General features: G+C 42.8%; 1 protein-coding gene and 1 long non-coding RNA gene across 2 annotated transcripts in view; one reads left to right on the plus strand and one right to left on the minus strand.

Annotated features, from left to right (window-relative positions):
- LOC137312864 (uncharacterized) overlaps window positions 1–20,992 on the plus strand; it is a 1,008,715-nt gene that overhangs the window by 710,438 nt on the left and 277,285 nt on the right. The window lies entirely within an intron of this gene.
- LOC137312880 (probable G-protein coupled receptor 139) lies at window positions 120–14,825 on the minus strand. The gene is made up of 4 exons (XM_067979259.1): window positions 14,725–14,825; window positions 14,439–14,627; window positions 11,527–11,672; window positions 120–1,030 (listed from the first exon to the last, which is right to left on the minus strand). The coding sequence occupies exons 1-4, from the start codon at window positions 14,823–14,825 to the stop codon at window positions 120–122; spliced, it is 1,347 nt and encodes a 448-aa protein (XP_067835360.1).

Here is a 20,992-nt window from a genome sequence, read left to right on the forward strand (position 1 = left end):
GTGTTGGGTTTGGGAAGCGTCGGGAAGGAGAGCCAACCTGCTGGGACCCGCTAAACCCATCGAGGAGCACAGGGTGAGATATGAGACGGAATAAAGTTCCACAGCCGGGAATTCTGCCGCTATTGTCCTCGTTTAACTAATTTAAATATTAATTTGAGAGGATATTTCACCCCATTCTTCAGCTCCTCTCTGAATTTAGTCTGGGTCACTGCATAAATACACGTGTTTGTGCAGCAGCTCAAAAGCTGGAGCATGTAGCTGGTTTGATCTGCGTTAAACATCGGGTCATTGAAACCTGTGCGATAATAACGGTTTGTAATTCGCACTGATAGGAAAAATAAAACATATGTCATCCATAGCAGTATGAAATTGCCGGAAATAGCAAACAGTAAGATGATGGATTTTCTTCGGTTCTCCATCTCCGGATCATTGTGATTCGCATCACTCTTGCTGCCCCTGAGCCTCCTGCGGACTCTACTGGCCACCAAAATGTTTCCAACAGTCAGAGAATTGAGCAGCAATATCAGGAATATTGGGAGCAGTGGAGTCAAACAGCGGTGAATCCATGTAAATGCGACCCATGCAGCTGAAGGATAAAAGTCTGGTTTTACAATACAGCCCCAGGGTACGTTCTCCAATATAATGTATGGTTCAAATGCAAAGTACCAGGGGATGTTTTTTGAACAGAACAGCGCGCACAAAGTTCCTATAACCACGACTGCAGTTTTCTCGGTGCAATATTTAGTCCTCAGCTTCTGGCAACAAATGGTTATAAAACGATCAAAAGTGAAAGCGACTGTTAACCAGACAGAAATGTCTGAGACAGCATGGTTAAGGGCAGTTTGGAAAGAGCACACAGGGGTGAGGAACAGGAAGTTATTCGGGAAATAATACTCCTTAATCCGAAACAATATTACGTCATTGATAATGACCAATAGATCCGCCGCTGCCATGGCCACCAGGTAGCGAGTGACACATTTCGAGAGACCGCACTTTCCTCGGGACAGGATCACAATCGTCATCACGTTAGCTGTGAAAGGGAAAGAAACAGAAACAGTGAATCACACAACAGGTTACAGCAAAAGAGCCAATTTCACAGTATTTTGTGTGAAACATACATCTTATGAGAGTATATGAGAGTGCTGAGTAAATAATAACAAATAAACATTCCCAGTAAAGAGGAAGGAATGAATCGAAGATATTCTCTGTGAATTTACTCGGAACTGCACCCTCTCTGACGCCGTAAGTTCGCCAGAGGAGCAGTGTAAACCCGGCGCAGCACCAAGGATTTTTAATTCCATTGATGAACATTAGCCAACACAAAGCGAGATAATATGTTACAAATAATTACAATCAGTTGTAAGTCAGAAGGGCAAATGACATAATGGAAAGAAAACGTAAGAATATAGGTTGCAAGTAAGTAATAAATTGTCAACTATAAATTGGGAGATAATAATTCAGTGCGGAGCAGTGAAAATTAAGCCAGCTCAAAATGCGGTCAATGCAAAATGGGGACCCCGAAGGGTTATCTCAACTGGCTGGGTTTGGACCCGTGAGCAGGAGAGGGGAGTGGACCAGGTGGTGGTCGGAAATAGTTCGGAGTTTTCAGATTTTATTCTCAGACTGGAGGTCGTGACAACAGATTGCAGCAAAACTCTGCTGTCAAACATCATCATACAAGGGAACTTGGCAGGTTTGAACTCGACCAAGTTGCAGCAATTTCGTTTCACAAACCCCAGCTGAACCGTTCACATGGTCAACAGACTTTCCATCGCTGCAAAACCCATGTCTGTCATCGACAACTTCCACATTCCAACACCATCTGGGGAAACTCCAACAATGTCCGCAAGGGGCAAAGGGTTAGAAATGAGCAGCAACGGACAACTTTATCTTGTTCGATTATGCCTAAAAAACAAATGTACCTTCCAAGTACAGGATGCAACAAAGGAGACAATCCGACCTCAAAGGGAAATGATGGCAGCGATCCCGAGATCGAATAATAGACCAGTGCAAGTGACAATAGAGGCTGTCGTTCAATCCGGTCCCCGGATTACAGTACAGACCAGTGCAATTGACAATCGAGTCTCTCGTTCTACCCGGTCCCCGGATCGCATAATAGACCAATGAAAGTGACAATAGAGGCTGTCGTTCCACCAAGGGAAACAAAGTACCTGCCGAGATTCAACTTCAGAAAGATTGTCTGGGACATTCATACCTCTGAATTGAATCCATCTGTAATATCACTCCGACAAAAAAAGCGTTATGAAGAATTTGTCTCCATGGTCTGGAATGAAGTAATTGAGGAAATTGCAGCTGCGTTCGTAAATAGTCTTCAAAATCTCATTATTCATTAATTGTGCTGTTGGATTGGAAAATTACAATGGACTCTCCAATATTTGAGAAGGATGGGAGATAGAAACTATATAACGATATACCTGCCGCTCTGAAGTCAGTTGTGGGAAAATTACCAGAATCTGTTATTAGGGACAGAGTGACTGAGCACTTGGACAAATTTGAGCCACGTGCTAGTGAAGAGAAACACAGGGTAATTCGGCACCAACGCGTGGCGAAGGCTCTGGGGTCGGGACTCAGGCTTTCGTTTCCTCAAACAGTGGCACTCCAACGACATAGGTAGGACTAAGAAAGAGGTTCTGCTGAGGGAGTTTGAGCTGCTATAGACTGAATTATAAAGCAGAACTACAACGGTGATAATCTCTGGATTATGACATGAGCCACGAACAAATTGGCACAGATTAAATCAGATCAGAGAGAAGAATGCGTGGCTCAAAGATTGGTGTGGGAGAAGTGGGTTTCGGTTCTGGAGCACTGGCACCAATACTGGGGAAAGAGGGAGCTGTTCCGTTAGGACGGGCTTCACCTGAACCAAGCTGGGACCAATGTTCTGGCAAACCGAATAACAAGGGCGGTAGAGAAGGCTTTAAACTAAATAGAGTGGCGGAGGGCTCAGGTGGGATGAAGTTTAGATTAATAAAAAGAAAAGACAAGGAAGTAGTACAGGAAAGCGATGGGGGTAAAGATAAACAGAGTGTGTCAGGAAGGGACAGAGCGTACAAACATAAGAGTGCACTAGCAAATGGGGCCTGGGTAGGAAAGAATGGTAAAAAAGACAAATTTAAAGTTTCTTTATCTGAATGCATGCAGCATTCGTAATAAGATCGAAGAATTGACGGCACAAATAGAAACAAATGGGTATGATCTCGTGGCCATTATAGCGACGTGGTTGCAAGGTGACCAAGTTTGGGAGCTAAATATTCAGGGTTATTTAACATTTAGGAAGGATAAGAAAAAAGGTAAAGGTGGTGGGCAGGCTCTGTTAATAAAGGATGAAATTGGTATAATATTGAGAAATGATCTTCGCTCAGAAGATCAAGGTTTCGAAACAATTTGGGTGTAGGTAAGAAATTACAAGGGAAAGAAATCACTGGTGTGAGTAGTATATAGGCCCCCTAACAGTAGCTACACTGCAGGGCACAATACTAATCATGTAAAAAAATGTAATGCAATAATCATGGGCGATTTCATCTTTCACATAGATTGGACAAATCAAATTGGCAAAAATAGCCCTGAGCAGCTGTTGACAGAGTGTATTCGCGACTGGTTCTTAGACCAATACGTCGGGGTACCAATCAGGGAGCAGACCATTTTGGATCTGGCAATGGGTAACGAAACAGGAGTAATTGACGATCTCAAAGTGAAAGATCCCTTGGGAAGCAGTGATCATAACATGATAGAATTTCACATCCAGTTTAAGAGCGAGGATCTTGGGTCTTGCTTTCAACTGTTTAAGTTCAATTTTAAAGTGTACATTTTTAAGTTTCCGTCAGGCTTCAGCAGAGAGAGCTGCTGTAGTAACTAAATTGGTTAGATAGATTAAACTGGTACCTGAAGGTGGGGCAGGCCTGACTCATCTGAGTCACAAACTGTTGAAATAAAGGGGCATGTCAGTGCGACAGGACGGTGTGCGGACATCACATTGAACTGCTGAGAGTTTGGTAAATGTGGGAGTTTAAGGGTTAATCTCTTTAAAATCTAGTGTATATTGCTTTCAACTGTTTAAGTGCAATTTTAAAGTTTATTTTTTTAAGTTTCTGTCAGGCTTCAGCAGAGAGAGCTCCTGTCGTAAGTAAATTGGTTCGCTAGATTAAATTGGTACCTGAAGGTGCGGCAGGCCTGACTCATCTGAGTCATAAACTGTAGAAATACAGGGGCCTGTCAGTGCGACAGCACGGAGTGCGGCAGGACAGAGTGAAATGCTGAGCTTTTGGTAAGTGTGGGAGTTCGGTGAAGTGGGGGAAGGAGGTGCTGCTTTGCCTTGCTTTTCCTTACTTTTTCCACAGAGCGGCAGTGGACCTGAGCGTTGAAGACTGAGATTAGGGAATAAAAGCAGCAGCAGACCTGCAACAAGAGAAAACTACTGTGCAACGTCACAGGTGAGGCAGGAGACTCCAAGAGATGAGCACAGTATAAAAGGAGAGACCGAGAGCGGGAGGAGAGTCTGAAAGGGTAAGGCAAGTCATGGCAGCACAGCTCGCACCCGTGATATGCTCCGTCGGCACTATGTGGGAAGTCATGGACACTACCAGTGTCCCTGGCGACCATGTGTGCAGGAAGTGTGTACAGCTGCAGCGACTGGCTAACCGTAATTCGGAGCTGGAGCTGCGGGTGGATTCACTGTAGAGCATCCGCGATGCTGAGACTGTCGTGGATAGCAAGTTCAGTGAGGTGGTCACAACGCAGGTAAAGATTACACAGGCAGAAAGGGAATGGGTGACCACCAGGCAGTGTAAAAGGACTAGGCAAGTAGAGCAGAATTCCTCTGGGGTCAACTCCCTCTCAAATAGATATTCTGCTTTGGATACTGTTGGGGGAGATGGCTTATCTGGGGAAAGCAGCAAGAGCCAAGTTCGGGGCACCACGGGTGGCTCTGCTGCACAGGAGGGGAGGAAGATGAGTGGGAGGGCTATAGTGATAGGGGATTCAATTGTAAGTGGAACAGAGAGGCGTTTCTGCGGCCGCAAACGTGACTCCAGGATGGTATGTTGCCTCCCTGGGTCTAGGCTCACGGATGTCACGGAGCGGCTGCAGGGCATTCTGGAGGGGGAGGGTGAACAGCCAATAGTCGTGGTCCATATTGGTACGAACGACATAGGTAAAAAAAGCGATGAGGTTCTGCAAGGTGAATTTAAGGAGTTAGGAGATAAATTAAAAAGCAGGACTTCAAAGGTCGTGATCTCAGGATTACTACCAGTGCCACGTGCTAGTGAGAATAGGAACAAGAGAATAGACAGGATGAATGCGTGGCTGCAGGGATGGTGTCGGAAGGAGGGATTTAGATTCATGGGACATTTGGTCCGGTTCTGGGGAAGGTGGGACCTGTTCAAACGGAACGGCTTAAACCCGAGCAGGAACGGGACCAATATCCTCGCGGGGGTGTTTGCTGGTGCTGTTGGGGAAGGTTTAAACTCGAGTGCCAGGGGATGGGAACCTGAACGGGGAGTCAGAAGGGAATAAAGTTGAGAGCAGCAAGAGAGGGGAAGACCCAGGGGAAATTTACAATACAAATAGTACGAACAGTTGTTCAAGAACAAGTGAAAGGGAAAAGCGTTGAGCAGCGGAAAGAAAGTGTACTTGAGGCACGACTGATAAAATAAGAACTAGAAGGCGTAAGGCAGCAAAGCTGAAGGTCAGGCTAGGGTGTGTGGCCCAACTAAGAGTTCTATTTACAAATGGACGGATTATAAGGAATAAATTAAATGAACTACAGGTTCAAATTCAAATTGGAGGGTATGACATGATAGATATTACTGAGACTTGGCTGCAGGATGGTCAGGATTGGGAACTAATTATACCAGGTTATAAGGTCTACATGAGAGATAGGGTAAATGGATGATGGGGAGGAGAAGCCTTAATGATTAGAGATGAAATCACTTCAATGATAAAGGGGGATATAACGAGAGGTAAGCAGCCAACAGAGACCTTATGGGTTGAATTGAGAAATAGGTTAGGATCTAAGACTATAGTTGGAGTTGTATACAGGAGCTCTGGCAGCAGCTCTGAAGTGCTAGATTGTATAAATGCAGAGATTCGACAAGCGTGTAAGAAAGGCATAGTGGTCTTAATGGGGGACTTCAATCTTCACACAGATTGGGAAAAGCAGACTAGCAACTGTCAAAAAGGTAGTGAATTTCTTGAGAGTGTCCGGGATAGTTTTCAACAGCAGTATGTCCTAAAGGCAACAAGGGGGCAAGCCATACTCCATTTAGTAATGAGTAATGAACCAGATTTAGTTAACGGCTTAACTGTGCGTGAACATCTATCCAATAGTGATCATGACATGATCGAGTTCAATGTAGTGTTTGAAAGGGAAAAATTGAGTCAGTTGCTAAGATTATAGACTTGGGCAAGGCCGACTTCAATGGGATGAGACAGAGACTGTCCACAGTGAACTGGGCAAACCTGTTCATGGGTAAAACGACTGATGATCAGTGGGAAATGTTTAAAGAAACATTTAACGTGATACAGAATCGGTTTATACCCCTGAGGTGAAAGAACTCTACATGCCAAAAAAAAACAGCCATGGACAACAAAAGAGGTAAGGGACAGTATAAGACATAAGGAAAGGGCATACAAAAAGACATAAAATGGTACAGATCCTGGCGAATGGGATAGATACCAAGATCAACAAAGGGTCACAAAGCAGATAGTAATGGCTGCAAAAAGAAAGTATGACATGAAACTCGCAAGGCATATCAAAAGCAATACGAAGAACGTTAATAGTTATATTAGGAAAAAGAGGGTGGTCAGGGGAGCAGTGTTGGCCCCTTGAAAACTGAAAGTGGGGATATTGTCATTGACAATGGGGAAATGGCTGGCATGTTGAACAATTACTTTGCGTCGATATTCACAGTTGAAAAAGAGGATAGCCTGCCGGAAATCCCAAGAAAACTGATATTGAATAGGGGGCAGGAACTCGATAACATTAACATAAGTAAAGCAACAATAATGAAGAAAAAAAAACACTAAAGAATGACATTGTGACTAGTGGAGTCCCGCAGTCACCTGTCTTGGGGCCTTAATTATTCACAATATTTATTAACGACTTAGATGAATGCATAGAAAGTCTCATATCTAATTTTGCCGATGACACAAAGATTGGTGGCATTGTAAGCAGTGCAGATGAAAACATAAAATTACAAAGTGATATTGATAGATTAGGTGAATGGGCAAAACTGTGGCAAATGGAATTCTGTGCAGACAAATGCAAGTTCATCCACTTTGGATCAAAAAAGGATAGAACAGGGTACTTTCTAAATGGTAAAAAGTGAGAAAAACAGTGGATGTCCAAAGAGACTTAGGGGTTCAGGTACATAGATCATTGAAGTGACATGAACAGTTGCAGAAAATAATCAAGAAGGCAAATGGAATGTTGGCCTTTGTATCTAGAGGACTGGAGGACAAGGGGGCAGAATTTATGCTGCAGCTATACAAAACCCTGGTTCGACCGCATGTGGAGTACTGTGAGCAGTTCTGGGAACCGCACCTTCGGAAGGACATATTGGCCTTGGAGGGAGTGCATCTTAGGTTTACTAGAATGATAGCCTGACATCAAGGATTAAGTTACGAGGAGAGATGACACAAATTGGGTTTGTATTCTCCAGAGTTTCGAAGGTTAAGGGGTGATCTGATCGAAGTTTATAAGATATTAAGGGGAACGGATAGGGTGGATAGAGAGAAACTATTTCCGCTGGTTGGGGATTTTAGGAGTCGGGGGCACTGTCTATAAATTAGAGTCAGACCTTTCAGGAGCGAGATTAGAAAACATTTCTGCACAGAAAGTCTTGTAGAAGTTTGGAACTCACTTTCGCAAACGGCAATTGATACGAGCTCAATTGTTAAATTTAAATCTGATATAGACAGCTTTTTGTCAATCAAATGTATTAAGGGATATGGGCCAAAGGCAGGTATATAGTGTTCGATCACAGATCAGCCATGATCTTATCAAATGGCGGAGCAGGCACGAGGGGCTGAATGGCCTACTCGTGTTCCGATGTTCCTATGTTCCTATGTCTGAAACTATTATTTTGAATTAAAAGAAGGGCAATTATAAAGGAATGAGGGCGGAATTGGCTGAAGTGGATTGGGGAAATAGATTTGATGTTATGATGTTGGAAAAGCAGTGGCAAACATTTAAAAAAGATACTTTGTGACTCGCAACAAAAATATATCCCTGTTAGGACGAAAGACTCCACAAAAATGGTGAACCAACCAAGGCTAACTAAGATGTGGAGATGCCGGTGATGGACTTGGGTTCACAATTGTAAACAATTTTACAACACCAAGTTATAGTCCAACAATAAAAATTGTTGGACTATAACTTGGTGTTGTAAAATTGTTTACAAAAGGCTAACTAAGGAAGTTATAGATGGTATCAGTTTAAAAGAAAAACCATACAGCATGGCAAAGATTACTGGTAAGCAAGAAGATTGGGAAAACTTTAAAAAACAGCAAAGGAAGACTAAAGGAATAATAAAGAGGGAGAAAATAAATTATGAGAGTAAACTATCAAGACATAAAAACTGACAGTAAATGCTTCCACAAGTAAATAAAAAGGAAGAGGGTAGCTAAAGCAAACATTGGTCCCTTCGAGGATGAGACTGGCGAAATAATAATGGAAAACAAGCAAATGGCAGAGGAATTGAACAGATATGTTGTATCTGTTTTCGCATTCGAAGACACTAATATTATAACAATAGTAGTTGAAAATCAAGGGGCAAAGGGGAGAGAGGAACAAAAAACAATCAATATCACTAGAGAAGAAGTACTAGGTAAACTAATGGGTCTAAAGCCTGACAAGTCCGCTAATCCTGATGGCTTGTATCCGAGGATATTAAAGGAAGTGGCTACAGAGATAGTGGATGCATTGGTTGTAATCTTCCAGAATTTACGAGATTCTGGAAAGGTCCCAGCGGATTGGAAAACCGCAAACGTAACATTCCTATTCAAGAAGGAAGTGAGACAGAAAATGTTAACGAAAGACCAGTTAGCCTAACATCTGTCATTCAGAAAATGCTAGAATCCATTATTAAGGAAGTAGTTGCAGGACTTTTGGAGACTCATAATACAACCAAGAAGAGTCAACATGGTATTATGAAGGGGAAATCGTGCCTGACAAATTTAATAGAGTTCCTAGAGGAAGTAACGGGCAGGGTGGATAAAGGGCAAGCAATGGATGCAGTGTATTTGAATTTCCAAAAGGCATTTGATAAGGTGCCATATAAAAGACTGCTGCACAAGATAAGAGCTCATAGTGTTGGAGGTCATATATTGGCATCAATGGAGGATTGGCTAACAAACAGAAAACAAAGAGTCGGGATCAAAAGGGTCATTTTGAAAATGTCAATCTGTACCTTTTGGGGTGCCGCAGGGCTCAGTGCTGGGGCCTCAACTGTTCGCAAAATATATCAATGACTTGGATGAAGGAACAGAGTGTCTTGTGGTGGAATTTGCTGATGATACAAAGATAGGTGGAAATTCAAGTTGCGATGAGAACACAAAGTGTCTGCAAAGGGATATTGACAGGTTAAGTGAATGGGCAAAAAATTGGCAGATGGAACATAATGTGGGAAGAAGTGAAGTCATCCACTTTGGGAGGAAAAGTAAAAAAGCAAAATATTATTTGAATGGAGAAAACCTACAAAATGCTGCGCTACAGAGGGTTCTGTGTGTCCTCGTACATGAATCAGAAAAAATCATCATACGCGTGCAGCAGGTAATCCAGTAGGCAAAGGGAATATTGGCCTTCATTTCGAGGGGGATGGAGTGTAAAAGCAGCGAGATCATGCTACAACTGTACAGGGTGCTGGTGAGATCAAACTTGGAGTAGTGCGTACAGTTCTGGTGCCCTTATTTAAGGAAGGACATACTTACATTGGAGGCAGTTCAGACAAGGTTCACTCGGTTGATTCGGGATATGGAAGGGTTGTGGATATGGAGGAAAGATTGAACAGGTGTGGTGTAAACTCATTGGAGTTTAGAAGCATGAGAGGAGATCTTATTGAAAATTACAAGTTTCTGAGGGGACTCGATAGGGTAGATGCTGAGAGGATGTTACCCCTCATGGGGTATCTAAAACTAGGGGGGCATAGTCTCAGAATAAGGGGTCGCCAGTTTAAGACGGAAATTAGGAGGAATTTCTTCTCCCCGAGGGTAGTGAACCTTTGGAATTTTTTGACCCCAAAAATCTGTGAAGGCCGAGTCATTGAATCCATTCAGGGCTGAGTTAGACACATTATTGTCAACAAAGGATTCAAATGATATGGACAAAAGGCAGGAAAGTGGAGTTGAGGTAAAAATCAGATCAGCCATGATCTGATAGAATGGCGGAGCATGGTCGAGCGGTCGAATGGCCTCTCCTGATCCTAGCTCTTATGGTCTTATTGTCTTGTGGTCTTTTGCAATTGGGGGAGCCTTTACAAACCGGATGGCCTCTACCTGTATAACGGTTGGGGTTAGAGGTGTTGGCAGGCAAGATAGCTAGAATGATGGGGGAGGGTTTAAACTGGATGCGGGGGTGTTTGCGGTCAGTGTAAGAGAACACCAGTACCGACTGGAGCAACTTTCAGTTGTACCAGTGAAAACACAAATCAAAGCTTAATGAGTCTAATTCCAATAGTGGGAGGTCAACAATGTAAAATTATTGATAAAGTAAATGGGAAAGCCAAATATCAGAAAGCTAAAAAAGTTGCGCTTGCATTAATAGAAGTCTGATAACTAAGATGGGTGATATGGAAGGTATGGCAGCGGTTCATAGATTGGACATTAGTTTCGTTACAGAGACATGGTGGAATGATTCCAATCAATGGTATACCTATCTGGTAGGGTATAAATTGTTTAGAGTAGACCGTGTCAGGAGAGAGGGCGATGGTGTTGCAGCATATGTGAACTCCAGTATTGAGGCACAAGTCAGAGAGGATATATAAAAGGAAAGTGCTCCTCTACTTTTCCGAGTTGCTCAGCATTTAGAATATCCCCCGATTTATCTTTCTTAGGTCCAACATGGATGACCTCACACTTGCCCACATTAATCTGCACCTGCCATAATTTTGCAGCGCGTTTACCGCCGAATATCCTGCTCTGCTCAACCGACAAGTTCTGTGAGCGGAGCGTCGGTCGAATAGCGCCACCCGGTGGGAGGGTATCTAACTGATCACCAAGCCAGTTGAATCGCAGAAAGTACGTGCCGTGGGCAAGGTGAAACCCGAACTCAGGCCAGCCAAGATGGCTTTAAAACTTCCACAATTACGGAGCTGCAGTTGTCGAACTGCTTACCTCACCGTGAAACGTCGTGTAATTATATTGAAACTGGTAAGAATATTGATAAATATGAGGCGGTCGTAATGGATGGTCAGAAAGGTCGGTGGCATATTCAATGGAATGGATTGTCCTCGGTCTCAGTGCGAGCACCCCATACCAATCCATGTGTACACACATGGCCACCTGAATTGCCTGAGATGCAAAGATTGATTGATGTAGATGAAAGATTCAGTTCAGTCCTCTCCACCGAACAACTTGAGCAGTTTTTAATGATTTTCTCGACCAGGGATAAATCTGACAATTGCAGGCCAGTCAGCCGAACGTCGTTGGTGGGGAAACTTTAAGAAACAGTAATTTGGGAAAAAAATAATTGGCACATTGAAAAATATGGGTTAATACATGACAGCCAGCAGGGATTTGTTGAAGGCAAATCATGTTTGGCGAACTTGGATGAGTTCTTTGATGAAGTAAAGGAGAGGGGTGATGAAGGTTGTGCGGTTGATGTTGTGTACTTGGAATTTCCAAAGGTGTTTGATAAAGTATCACATAATAGACTTCTTAACAAAATTGAAGACCACGGGGTTCAAGGGGCGGTGGTTGCGTGGATACGAAATTGGCTCAGGGTCTCATGTTTCGCTGCTGGTCCAATATCCCGAATATAAACATTTTAATGTGTTTTATAACTGCCTGCACAATTTTCGGCCGTAGGCCATAACTGTGCTTGGTGCACGATCGCAGCTCTGAATATAACACATCTCCACACTGGTTTTACCAACTCCTTGAGCTCCAATAGTGTTAACAGCGATCTACCTACTATAGAATTAGAACAAAAAAAATAGCAACAGGAGTAGGCCATATGGTCCCTCGAAACTGCTCCGCCATTCAATAAGCTCATGGCTGAACTTCGAACTCAACTCCACTTTCCAGCGCGATTCCCAGATCCTTTGATTGCCCTAGATTCCAAAAATCTGTCTTTCTCAGCCTTCAATGTAATCAACAACTATGCATCCACAACCCTCTGGGGTAGAGAATTCCAAAGATCCACTGCCCTCTGATTGAAGAAATTCCTCCTCATCTCAGTCTTAAATGGCCGTCCCCTTATTCTGTAACTATGCCCCCTAGTTCTAGGCTGTCCAGTCAGGAGAAACAACTTCTCAGCATCTACCCTGTCAAGCGCCCTCAGAATATTATGTGTTTCAATGAGATCACCTCTCATTCTTCTACTCTACAGAGAGTATAGGCCCATTCAACTCAATCTCTCCTCAGAGGAACATCTCTCATCGCAGGAATCAATGAAGTGAAAATTCTGGCACCGCCTTCAAGAATATCCTTCCTCAGCTATGGAGACCAAAACTGTACACATTGCTCCAGGGGAGGACTCACTAAAGCCCTGCACAACTTCAGTAAGATTTCCTTACTCATGTAATCCAACCCCCTTGCAATAAAGGCCAACATGCTAATTGTTTGCGGGACCAACATGTTTATTTTCGAGTTCCTTGTACGAGGACATCCAAATCTCTGTGAACACCAACATTTAAAAAATTCTCATCATTTTAAAAATAATCTGTTTTTCTATTCTTCCTACCAAAGTGAGTAAACTCACATTACCCTACATTGTACTCCTTCTAACACCTTCTTTCCCACTAACTTAACAGGTGTATATCCCTTTGCTGACTTTTTGAATTCTCCTCACAGCTTACTTTCCCAACTAGCTTTGCATCATCAGCAGACTTGGATACATTACACTCGGTCCCTTCATCTAAGTCATTAATAGAGATTGTAAATAGCTGAGGCCCAAACACCGAACTTTCGACAACCCACCAGTTACAGCCTGCCAACCTGTAAATGTCCCGTTCATCTCTACACTCTGTTTTCTGTCCGTTAAGCAATCCTCAATCCATCGAAACACAAACATAGAAACATAGAAAATAGGAGCAGGAGTAGGCCATTCGGCCCCTCGGGCCTGCTCCGCCATTCAAAATGATCATGGCTGATCGTCTAACTCAGTACCCTGCTCCCGCTTTTTCCCCATGTCCCGTGATCCCTTTAGCATTAAGAAATATATCTATCTCCTTCTTGAATACATCTAATGACTTAGTCTCCACTGCCTTCTGTGGTAGAGAATTCCACAGGTTCACCACACTCTGAGTGAAGCAATTTCACCTCATCTCGGTTCTAAGTGGCATACCCCGTATACTGAGATTGTGACCCCTGGTTCTGGACTCCCCAGCCATCGGAAACATCCTCCCTACATCTCGTCTGTCTCGTCCTGTTAGAATTTCATATGTTTCGATGAGAATACCTCTCATTCTTCTAAACTCGAGTGAATATAGGCCTAGTCGACCCAAACTCTCCTCATACGTCAGTCCTGCCATCCTAGGAATCAGTCTGGTAATCATTCGTTGCACTCCCTCCATGGCAATGACATCCTTCCTCAGATAAGGAGACCAAAACTGCACACAATACTCCAGATGTTGTCTCACGAATTCCCTGTATAACAGCAGTAAGACATCCCTGCTCCTGGACTCGAATCCTCCTACTCCCACCAGTGTTTTCTACTCCTTGTTAAATCTTTCTTCCACCCAAACTGATTCTACTTCCTGTTCTTCTGAACCAAGATCCATTCTTTCCACTGTCCTTATGTCATCCTTTATTATCAGAGCTACACTCCTTCATTTGCCACTCTACTTGTCTTTTCGGAACGTCAAGTTCCATGGAATATTTCATTCTGAACCTTGGTCACCTTGCAATCACGTCTCTGTAATGGTCAAACCCTTTTATCTCCATTTGTGCAACTAATTCGTCTCTCTTATTAAGAGCTCCGTACATTCAGATAAAGAGCCTTTAATTTTAACTTTTTATCATTTCCTATGCTTTGAACTTATTTTTTGATGCGTTAATGGAACAGCTCCCTCTTTCGATAGGACAGTTGCCAATGTTCAATGAATTGAAACCCTTGTCTCCCACATCACTCTTTGAGCCACGCATTTAACTCTTTGACCTGTTTGTCCCTATTCCAATCTGCACGTGGCTCAGGTAGTATTACAGAGATTATCACCTTTGAGATTCTGTTTGTTAATTCAAACCCTAACTCCTCAAATTGCCTCAGCAGAACCTCATTCTTCTTTCCACCTGTGTCGTTGGCTCCTACATGGACCACGACAAATGAATCCTCCCCCTCATGCCCTAAGTTATTCTCCAGCCGCGAGGAGATATCCATAACCTTGGCAAACGGTTGGCAACGCAGCCCACGGGAATCTCGGTCGCGGCTGCAGAGAACTGTGTCTATCCCCCTGAAAATAATATCCCCGACCACTACAACATTCATTTACTCCCCCGACTTGAATGGCCTCCTGTGCCACAGTGCCGTGGTATATTTGCCCATCCTACCTGCAATCTTTGCTTTCAACCTTACAGGTAGCAAGTGCCTTGTACCTGTAGGACACGGTCAAATGCTGTGGCTCCTCCAACATTACATCCAGGGTCCCCATAACAGCCTGACTCGCAATCACACCCTCCTGTTTTTGACCACTGAACGAATCTAAACTACAACCTAATCTAAGGGGTGTGAATGTCTCCTGGATGAAAGTGTCCAGTTAACTCTCCCCTTTCCGGATGCATTGCAGTGTCTGCACCTCGGACTTCAGCTGAACAACTTTGAGCTGAATCGCCTTGAACTGTGGACACTTACCACATATGTGGTTGCCTGGGATCTCTCTGATCTCCACAAAATCCCACATGCTGCTTTTCCATTCACTTAGCAGAAATACAGTGTAATACAACACTCGTAAGTTACCTTCAATCAGTGTTAATATGGGCCTTCACTGTCTGTCAGCAGATACTTACTTCCGTTTCCCAGCATACCTTCCACGATAACTGAATGTGAATTCAAAACCTTTCACTTTGTATTAAACGACAGTTACTTTCTGTTATAGTTAAAGGCGAGGGAAATAATTAAACAGAGAAAGTCAGCTGGAGAACATTAGCCAGAGGTCCCTATCGCTGCTGCAGAGTAACTGGAGCAACTTCATAATCTGACAACAGCCCACTGGCAGAATGTTGCTCACATTCTCACTTACAGCCGCATCAACTTGAAACATTCAATGTATTTAGTTGGAGATTAAAAACACATTATAACATCAATTAACATATCACACAAGAAAGATGGAGGAAAGGGAGTTCGTGATATTCTCTGAATTTCGGACACTCGCCCGAAATCAGCAAAAGAATCACTTCAGGACAAATACAGCAAATGACCAGACCCGCAAGAGCAGCAGTGACACAGTGAGACCCGGATTTGTACGAACAGGAACCGGTTTCTATGATTTACCGGGAACTCGAAGGGTTCCAAGATTAACACAGGAATTAATTTGCACCTCTAAAGGTTTCAGTTACTCTGGAAATGGACATACGATGAATGCAACTCTCATTTCAGAAATTATGGCTCATGGTCCTAGATACGGGATATAAGGACATAGGAACAGGAGGAGATCATTCAGCCCAACGAGCCTGTACCTCCATTGAATTAGATCATGGCGGATTTGTAACCGAACTCCATTTACCCACCTTTGCTCCATATCCACTGATATTCGGACCCAACAATGATCTATCGAACTCAGTGCTCATTTCTAGATTTCCAGAATCCTTACTGTGAAAAAAATGTTACCTTATTTCACTCAAAAATGGCCGAGCTCTAATGTTAAATTTAACCTCTTCTTCAGGACCCCACCATAGTAAATTGTTTCTCTGCATCTACCTCATCGAATCCCTTTACCATTTTAAATACCGAGATCAGATCATCCTTCAACCATCTAAACTCACGGAAATACAACCACGCTCATGCAACCCGGCTTCATAATTGAACCCTGTCAGCCCCGGTATCATTTTGATGAATCTGTGCTGCATCCCCTCCAAGGCCAATATATCCTTCCTGAGATTCTGTGCCCAAATCTAAAAAGAGTGCTCCAGATCGGGTCTGACCAAAGCTCTGTACAACTGAAGTAGCACTTCCACACTTTTCAATTAAACCCCCTGGCGATAAAAGACAACATTTCATTAACATCGACCACTACTTTCTGTCTCCTATCTCACAACCAATTACCGACTCATGTCACAATTTAACTCCAATTCTAGACGTTCGCAATTTTGCTAATGTTCTCTTGAGCGAAAACTATCAAAAGCACGGAAATAATTGACATTGTAGCATAACTTGAGAATGTGGAGTTAGGGGTATATAACATTTCACACAGTACTGAAGATATTCTCAGATAAAATTACACCAGCTGACAGCACGTTCAATGATTGTAACCGATTGGAGCTTTTGCTGGACATTATAAGTACATTATGATCCCAATGAAAATATCACAAAAGGAAGGTGGAGGGAAACGCAGATTTGATATTCAATGAAATTTTGACATTGAGAGAGAAACAGTAACACAAATGCTTCAGAATAAACAACAATTTATCGGACACATAACAAGAACATTGATTTACTTAAACCCTGATTCATAAAGTAAGTAATTGTTCTGAATCAAACATCAAACACCACCTGGAGAACAGGAACACGGCGAACGGATATCCAATCAATTAAACTTTATTTGTGTCTGAGAATTGATGGTGACTCTGGGTGCGGTACACCGAGCTACAACTGACCCTGTGAGTTGATATATTCAGAGAAACCCTCATTAATAGAGGCGCGAATTTTCCAGTGGGAGTATTAGGCTGCATTGACATTGAGACTGGTGACAGTCAGAGGGACAGTCAGGCAACTCACTTCACTCGGTTCTTACTGAGCAACATCTTTAAACAGACTTCACAGTTTTATAATCAAACAGCCGAAATATTGATGGTTTATTCCGATCACAGGTGGATGGAGGAAGAGGTGATGAAGGGATATGGGGACAGGGCGGCAAAATGCGATCAGAACAATCTTCTCACTCTAAGGATCTGAGTGATATTAAAGGTGAATTTGTATCGAGCAGCGTTTTGACCGGGCGGACAGACTTGCTAAAAGTGCAGCAGGTGTATCAACCTGCAAGTGAGTGATCTAACTGATAAAAGTGTCCGGTTAGTATAAAGGGGCCATAACCCGGCATCTAATCGATGTTATGGGTAAAATACAGGTGGTGGAGGATGAAACGGGTTTCTCAAATCGGGTCAAACCCAGGACAGTTTCATGGAGCGCCGCTCCGCGGTTTCAATCGCTCTATCACTGCATTGGATTCCCAATCTCACCTGTATCGTGACAGAAAGGGGTCTGACATAAACTAGCTGCCTCCCACCGGCAGAGGGCCGCAAAATGCCGGCCCGTTGGTTGAAGAGGTGGCTGATTTCAGGCTGAGAACCGTTCATGGGAGAAGATCAGGGGGAGAATCAGTGTTCTACGTGGAGCACAAACCCACCCTGGGAATGGATTGTGATCACCAGGAATAATATCAACACTTTGGTGGGAAAAGACCGAAAACAGTCTGAAAGTTCTGATTAATGGGATTGAACAAATCCCACTCCTGATTGTTCGGATTCACAGTAATATGTCCAGGTTTAGAACGGATGTGAACGAGCGTTAGATCAGCGGAAGGAGGGGAGGAGAGGGAGTCTGTTATATGTCCAGTTCTTGAACGTATATTACCTAGTGTTAGATGAGGGGAAGGAGCAGAGGAGAAGAAATCTGTTATATGTCCAGGTATTGAACGGATATTGCCGAGTGTTAGATGAGGGGAAGGAGGAGAGGAGAGGGAGTCTTTTGGGACCACGGGAAATAACTTTAAATCTAAATATATCCACTGAATCACAAACTGCAAGGATTCTCAGTTAAAAATGCATCAATTTGAAACTCATTTGATGATCAAAATAAGCTGCAGCTTTTGATGGAGATGAACAATAACATTATACTGTCAATAGAATGATCAGTCAAGGAACAAGATAGAGCGGGAAATACAGTCACTGAATTTCTGCCTTTGATTTAACTTGGAAAAAACACAGTGAAATAAGGACAGTTACCGAGATAAGAGTCGTAATACGGTTAAATTCTGAATCATACATTTAGGAAATGAATATAATAACTTACCGGGGACTCCAATGGCTGCTATAATCGGATAGTAAATCATTACTGTCTGTATAATTGGCGGCAACACGGTAAATGGATACACGGCGAATGGAACTCTCATTCTGTCAGAGAAGTGATGGTGAATCTTGACGCTGGACACACGGCTCCAACTGACTCTGTGAGATGAGAGATTAAGAGAAAATCATTATTTATAATCGAGGGAAACATCCAGTGGGATCAGGGAACAGCAGCATTGACATTACTTCCAGTCATTTGGACAGCCCGCAATTCCCTTCACTGTGATGTTTGTGCTGCACTAATTAATTCCAAAGGATATTGCAAGTATTTTCAAATGGAACAGCCCAACGATTGGTGCAATATTATGTTCATATTTCTATCCAACAATATACAGTAAGCCGGACTCTGACAGCATCACTGCAACACGTTAAACAGAAGGAGGTTCAATTTCCATCCTGTTTTGTGACACGGTTCACTCCTGTCGATGCACCGACTCAATACCAAGAATTCTCAAACATGCTTCACGGGTTTGCATTGCTCCCCGCGATGAAAACACGTGGTATCATATTGTCATATTATGTTTCAGCACTGGAGGAGGCCATTCGGCCCATTGTTCCTTTGCCGGTTCTTTGAAAAAGCTATCCATTTCGTCCCATTCCCCTATTCTTTCCCCGTACATTTCTATATGTTTTCATTTCAAGTATTCATCCAATTCCCCTTTTTATAGTTACGATTGAACTTGCTTCCACCACCCTTTCAAGCACTGCTGTTAAGACCACTAAAACTCGCTGTGTAAAAAAAATGTTTCCTCATGACCGTTCATGATTTTGAACACCTTTATGATATCTCCCCTTAGCCTTTTTTGTTCAAAGGAGAAAAACCCCGGCTTCTCCAATCTCTACACATAACTGAAATGCATCATCCCCAGTATCTATTAAATCTCTTCAGAGCCCTCTCTAAAGCATTGACATCTTTCCTAAAGTGTGGTTCCCAGAATTGAAAACAATATTGCAGTTGCGGCATTACGGGAGTTTTCTAATGGTTTGTTATAACTTCCTTAATTTTGAACTTGATGCCTCTAATAATAAAGCTCAGGATCCCCTATGCCTTTTAATAGCCTTCTTAACTTGTCCTGCCACTTTCAAATATTTGTGTATGTGCACATCTAGCTCTCTCTGTTCCTGCACCTCTTTGAAATTGTACCATTTAGTTTTTATTACCTCTCCTCATTCTTCCAACCAAAATATATCCCCTTGCACTTCTCTGTGTTAAATTTAATCTGCCATGAGTCTGCCCATTTCACCAGTCTGTCTATGTCCTCCTGAAGTCTGCTGCTATCCTCCACATTGTTTGCTACATTTCCCTGTCATCTGCAAACTTTAAAATTATAACATCCATACCGATGTCCAGGTCATTAACATATATCAAAAAGAACTGTGGTCCTAATACTGACCACTGGGGAACACCACTGTATTCTTCCCACCAGTCTGACAAACTAGCGTTCACCACTACTTTCTGCTTTCTGTCTCTCAGCCAATTTTGTATTCACGCTGCAACTGTCCCATTAATCGCACGGGCTTTAATTTTGGTAATAAGTATATTATGTGTTACTTTATCAAATTCCCTTTGAAAGTCCATTTACACAACAACAATTGCACCAACCTCGTCAACCCTCTCCACTATTTCATGAAAGAACTTAATCAAGTTAGTCAAACACGATTTCCTTCAACAAATCCGTGCTGACTTTATATTATTAACCTTTTCCAAGTGACAATTAAGTTTGTCCCAGATTATTGGCCCTAAATGTTGCCCCATCGCCGACGTTAGGCTGACTGACCTGTAATTGCCTTCTTTTCCCCCTTTGTGATCAGATGTGTGACAGATGTAACGTTTTCATTTAGTTCCTCAGCCATGCTATCTGCCTCCACAAGAACATCTCCTTTTATTGTCCCTGATCGGTCCCACCCTTCCTTTGACTTCTTATATTTATACAATTATGAGACTTTTGTCTTCCCTTTTATGTGAGCCACTAATCTCATATTCTCTTTACCCCTCTTATTCCCTTTTTTAAATCTCCTCTGTACTTTCTGTATTCAGCCTAGTTCTCTACTGTTTTATGATCCTTACATTTGTCATAAGCCTTCTTTTTCTGTTTCATTTTAGTCTCCGTATCTTTAGTCATGCGTGGATCTCTCGCTTTCCATGCCCTTCCTTTCTACCTCTCAGTGATGTGTCCAGTCTGTACCGGAAACCAACTCCTCCTTGACCTTCCCCGTAATTATTGTAACCCTAATGATATTATGATCAGTGTTCGCCAAATTCTGCCCCACTGTAACATGCTCCACCTGCCCAACTTCATTCCCCAGAACTAGACCCTGCATTGTATTCTTACTCGGTGGGCTGGAAACACCCTGTCCCATAACGTTATCTTGTACACATTTCAGGAACTCCTTCCCCACTTTGCCCTTTACACTCTTTACTGTCCCATTCTATATTGGGACAATTGAATCCCCCGTTATCAGAACTCTATAGTTCTTGCATCGTTCTGTAATTTGCCCCCAAATTTGCTCCTCTATCTCCTTCCCACTATTTGGT

Source organism: Heptranchias perlo, unplaced genomic scaffold (assembly GCF_035084215.1).
Source record: "Heptranchias perlo isolate sHepPer1 unplaced genomic scaffold, sHepPer1.hap1 HAP1_SCAFFOLD_44, whole genome shotgun sequence".
Lineage (NCBI taxonomy): Eukaryota > Metazoa > Chordata > Chondrichthyes > Hexanchiformes > Hexanchidae > Heptranchias > Heptranchias perlo.

Coding starts and splice junctions, on each gene's coding strand:
- LOC137312880 (XM_067979259.1), bottom strand. CDS start 14,825: ATGGGGACCCTGGATGTAATGTTGGAGGAGCCACAGCATTTGACCGTG. Junction 11,673..14,438: donor AAGAATGAGGTTCTGCTGAG/GCAATTTGAGGA, acceptor TGTTTCTTAAAG/TTTCCCCACCAACGACGTTC. Junction 1,031..11,526: donor AATCAATCTTTGCATCTCAG/GCAATTCAGGTG, acceptor TCCCTTTCACAG/CTAACGTGATGACGATTGTG.